The sequence below is a fragment of the Hibiscus syriacus genome, unplaced genomic scaffold (genome assembly GCF_006381635.1).
Source record: "Hibiscus syriacus cultivar Baekdansim isolate YM2019G1 unplaced genomic scaffold, ASM638163v2 tig00111002_pilon, whole genome shotgun sequence".
NCBI classification, from domain to species: Eukaryota; Viridiplantae; Streptophyta; class Magnoliopsida; order Malvales; family Malvaceae; genus Hibiscus; species Hibiscus syriacus.
The window spans coordinates 1,456,860-1,462,058 of NW_024062948.1; the positions used below are offsets into that span (position 1 = coordinate 1,456,860).

At 30.8% G+C, this 5,199-nt stretch overlaps 1 protein-coding gene across 1 annotated transcript; it reads left to right on the top strand.

Annotated features, from left to right (window-relative positions):
* Nucleotides 1-1,293: 1,293 nt before the first annotated feature.
* Nucleotides 1,294-3,487, top strand: LOC120149343 (40S ribosomal protein S3-3-like). The gene is made up of 6 exons (XM_039162155.1): nt 1,294-1,423; nt 1,515-1,662; nt 1,751-1,922; nt 2,868-2,922; nt 3,017-3,148; nt 3,231-3,487. Exons 1-6 carry the CDS (start codon nt 1,388-1,390, stop codon nt 3,408-3,410), a joined length of 723 nt encoding a protein of 240 aa, XP_039018086.1. The 5' UTR covers nt 1,294-1,387; the 3' UTR covers nt 3,411-3,487.
* The last annotated feature ends 1,712 nt before the right edge of the window (nt 3,488-5,199 follow it).

Below are 5,199 nucleotides of genomic sequence, written 5' to 3' on the forward strand. Positions count from 1 at the left end.
AATTAGCATATTTTTTTTCCATTGATAAGAGATCACACTGAATATAATAAGATTCCTCTAGAATATTCTCTAATACGATAGCATTTTCTTTTCCACAATGGTTCGTGTGAACGGGCTCTCTTGCATTCGAATAAGTTTGGAGCCCGGAAAAAAATTAGGTATTACAATATATATGTTGAATACTCGACCGGTTCTTGATTTGGATGAGATTCTGCTAAAATACAATGATGATAGTTTTCTGATAGTTAATTTCTAGCAGATTCTTTGAGTTACAGGTTAATCCATAGAAATTGGATCATATATGAAGAAATATGGAACCAATTATTATAGTGGCCTGTCAATTATCTTTGAGGTTATACTCATTTAGTTCTTTTAAGGCTCGTATATTGCTATAGAATTTTTTAGTTTCTCATCTTCTTTGTTTAGGATTTCCTGCTCAATGCAGAAGTCTAATCATTTTACTCATTCCTCTATTTTCTTTCTTAACAGCATCAATCATCTTTCTCACAAGAGAGCCCTAACATAAAAGAAAAGAATTTTTTAATATCAGAAGCATATATTAAAATAGTTATATATAACTTATGATTTTCTTTATCTTTTACAACTTTGAATGAATCTCAATGTGAATCTTTAGATTCTCCTACTAATATGAATATTTCTCACAAGGAACTTTAATATCGTGTTATTTTTTAGCTGATATATCAAGTTGATATATTATAATATTATATTTATAATTTTTTAGATATAATTTTATAACAATCAATTAACTCAAATTTTAAGATAATGAAATACTAAAATTTATAATATCTTTTATTTCACTAAAAACAGATATAGAAATTTGATTTTAGAAAAACTTATCAAATACCAAAAAATAATTTATACAACATCAATTAAACACCAGAAAATGATTTCTAGAATTTTTTTCATAAAATATAATTTATTTTTTAGAATTCAGTTTCAGTCTATAAGCAGACCCATAATTACAACAATAGCAGAATTTATTCACCAAAAATTATTGATTCCATGACGCTACTTTGGAGGTATTCAACGATGGCATTGGTCATAGTGGAACTAAAGGTTAATTTCACAATTCATCAAAACAATTTAGATATATATTTTTACAATTATTTTGATATAATTAATTTATTAATTAATCTAATTTGAATATTACAGAGTCCATTTATCTTACGGCCTCAAATTCACGCAATCGAGAAACCTAACCCAAAAAAGAAAGCCCACTTAGCATTAAAAAAAACCCTAGTCATGAATCACTATATCTTGCTACATCTTAGGTTAGGGCGTTTTGGATTCCAATTTCTTGGGTTATCAAGCTTCAGCCTTCAGATCTCAGGTTCTCTACTATTCCACATAAACCCTAAAACAAAACATGGCTGCCGCTGCTCAAATCAGCAAAAAGCGAAAGGCATAGTCCCCAATCTTCTCTTTTTTCATTTCTTCTATCTTTCTCCAACTGGTTTTTGTTTATTTATTCTTTATTTGCCATTTGCTTTCAGTTCGTAGCTGATGGAGTCTTCTTCGCGGAGCTCAACGAGGTGTTGACAAGGGAACTTGCTGAGGATGGATACTCTGGAGTCGAAGTTAGAGTTACTCCCATGCGCACTGAGATCATCATCAGAGCCACCCGCACCCAAAATGTTCTTGGTATCTTTCCTAAATTTTCTACTTTCTTGTGGTGGGATTTTCCTTTTAAATCTGGGTTTTAATTTGTGACTGATTCGATTTTTTATAGGTGAAAAAGGGAGAAGAATCAGGGAGCTGACCTCTGTGGTTCAAAAGCGATTCAAGTTCCCTGAAAACAGCGTTGAGCTTTACGCCGAGAAGGTCAATAACCGAGGGCTTTGTGCCATTGCTCAGGCGGAGTCTCTTCGCTATAAGCTCCTCGGAGGTCTCGCTGTCCGTCGGTATATACTCAAAATTGGTTCCTTCTTATTGCAGATTTAATGTCTGTTTTATTTTGTTTAATGTATGAAATGGAATTTATTAATTGAGGTTTGTTATATAATGTCATCTACAAAGCAGATTGGTATCTCACTACCAATTCTTGTGTCGGAAGGTGACAAAAGTAATTAGATGATATTTTCTCTGTTTCATTCTTGCCTGTTGAAATGCCATTTCATTTCAATGCAGTAACCTTATTGGAGGGAACAACATTAAGTTTTTCTTAATTTTGATTTGCCTTTCTGATATGGATTTTATTTTGTATGTGTGCATGATGTGTTCCTAGATGTAAATGGACTGATCCTGCCTGTGTGTTTTAAGAATGAATGTTTGCATTTGATTTTATTGTGTTTTAGCTGGTTCTTTCTTGACATCTTTTGACTAGAATTTTTTCATCTATAGAGCAAATATGTTGTTCTTATACTGATTTTGTGTTGGAAGATGACGAGATTGATCTGATCCTCCATTACCATCATCCTCGTTTGGAATCCAATTGTTTTCAGACAGTAACATTTGGGAGTTTACATTTTCACTGTTCTCATTCTCAATAACCCACTATGTGATTGATTGTGCTGTGTTCTATTCTAGATGTTAAATGGATGATTGCATTTGTTTGTGTTCTATTTTAGCTGCTTTTTTTATTTTATTTTTACATTTTTTACTAGATTTTGTCATCTATAAAGCAAATAGGTTATTCTTATGTTGATTTTGTGTCGGAATATGAAAAGATCATTCTAGTCCTCCATTACCATCATCCTGTATGAAAAACATTGGATTTCATACTGTAATGTATTGGAGAATACAATTTCACCGTTCTCAACTTCATTATTCAGTTTTTTTTGGTGAAACTATTTTGTCAATTCTTTTTTGTGTATTTATAGCTGAATGTTCTTGGATAATTTTTACAGGGCCTGCTATGGTGTGCTTAGGTTTGTCATGGAGAGTGGTGCCAAGGGATGTGAGGTTTGTACTCCATTTGGTATCAAAATCTTATGATTCCAGATTTTGTTATTTTGATTCTGTTTATAACTTGTATCATCTTTTTCATACGGTACAGGTTATTGTTAGTGGAAAGCTAAGGGCACAACGTGCCAAATCTATGAAGTTCAAGGATGGATATATGATTTCTTCTGGTCATCCAGTGAATGAGTACATCGACTCTGCTGTCCGCCATGTTCTTTTGAGACAGGTTTGTTGTCATACATTTATTTCCTTGACCATTCCCCTCTTTGATTGCCATTTCTGATTGAATTTATTGGTTTTTAACACAGGGCGTGCTCGGTATTAAGGTGAAAATCATGCTTGATTGGGATCCAAAGGGTAAGCAAGGCCCAACAACTCCGCTCCCGGATCTTGTCACAATCCACCCGCCCAAGGAGGATGAAGTTATCCAGATTGAACAGCCTGTGGTGGTGCCAACCGAGATTGAACTCCCTCCTGTTGTGGCTTAAGGCCGATGACGACTATTCTCATAATTATGTAGTTGGTTTTTGGAGTATGTTATTGCCCTAGTTTCTTTGGAAACTTTTTCTGAATGTTTCTCAAATTTTGTTATACATGGAAGTTATACATGGAAGTTATTGCATGATAATGTTATTCAAGGTTTTTCTATTTTATGAGATTTATAACTTCCTTTTAGTCTCTGATATTTGTTTTCTATATTTACAGTTTAACATTACTTCCATTTTATATGAGATTACAAGTTTTCGGAAATTTGAAATTAAATTATTAACAGAGCATAAGAAAATGTTTAAACAATTTCTCACCTCATGGATTATTATTCATTTGTACAAATTTATAATCAACAGGATTTAAAAAGTTGTTAATCGAAAATAATGGATATATTATTTATTGTACTTAATTCATAAATTGGCAGTCTTAAAAAGTTTTTAGATTAAAAAGAATCGAAGTATTAGTCTTGTAAACGAATTGAATGCTTGGCGAACTGTTGTCAGACGTTCGACAGGAAGTTTGTTTATTTATTAAACGAATAAACATTAATAAGATTTTATGTTCGTTTAATGAACGAACATGAATAAATGACTCGTTTGTTCATTTACGTTCATGAACGCTTGGTAATCCGTTCGTTTATGTTCGTTTGTTCATGTTCGGTTATGTTCGTTCGTTTCAATTCAGTCCAATCTTTAAACTCGTTTGAAATATTAAGACTTAATAATTTTTAACCTTAAACCCATTAATATGTTAAAAGTCAATTAATTTTAAACCCAAATAAAAATACTCAAATCAATCAAAGAAAATATAAATCATAAAATTATTTGGGAAGAAAAAGATATTCACAAATATGAACTCAATTAATTTTATGTTCGTTTATGTTCTTTTATGTTTGTTTTTTAGTGTTAATTTGCATTCGTTCATTTATTCTTGTTTAACATTTTAACAAATCAACATGAACGAATATAAACAAATTAAATTTCTTAATGAACGAAGGCGAATAAAAAATTATATTCGTCTAATTGTTCATATTCTCTAGTTTATTAAGTTAAAATTAAATGAACAAATATAAACATATCATCTTTGGCGTTCATTCGTTTAACCTACGAAGCATACGTAATTTCAAAACTGTCAAGTTCCATTGAACCCAAAATCAGAGACGGAAAGGTAACAAGAGCCGCGGAGCACCGGCACCCCTAATTTTGGAGAAACTTAAATTATCCCACTTAAAGTATATATAATTTTTAATTAAGTCTCCTCAAATTTGTTAAAAAAATCTCATGAAATCTTATTTCTTTTTAATATTTTGAATTAAATCTTTTCAAATATATATATATATATCCCAAAAATTTTGAAAATTTTAATTAGAACCTCATTTAAAAAAAATCTCATTAAATCTTTAAAAAACTTTAAAAAGTTTCATCTTCGAAACTTTTAAAAATATAAATGAAACTTTCAAATTATCACGTCAAGATCTATTAATGATTAAAACTCTTCCACATTTAATATGAACCTCATTTTGTGGCGTTTGCTATGTAAACGTCGCTATATTTTTAAAATTAGTGGTGTTTACTCCCAAAATGCCACTAAAAATGCCGATGAACAATTTTGTTGTAGTGATCTCTAGGGATGGATGAGTGACGGTTGGAATAGTCGTGCTTAAATATTTTAAATTATTATATATTTCAAATATTTTCTTTATTTTTTTAATAAATTGTTTTTCCCTTTTAAAATCTTATAAACTCGTCTTCTAAAACTTTAAAAATTTACGTCAGATTCTGCGATCTT

Coding starts and splice junctions, on each gene's coding strand:
- LOC120149343 (XM_039162155.1), top strand. CDS start 1,388: ATGGCTGCCGCTGCTCAAATCAGCAAAAAGCGAAAG. Junction 1,424..1,514: donor AAATCAGCAAAAAGCGAAAG/GCATAGTCCCCA, acceptor ATTTGCTTTCAG/TTCGTAGCTGATGGAGTCTT. Junction 1,663..1,750: donor CCGCACCCAAAATGTTCTTG/GTATCTTTCCTA, acceptor GATTTTTTATAG/GTGAAAAAGGGAGAAGAATC.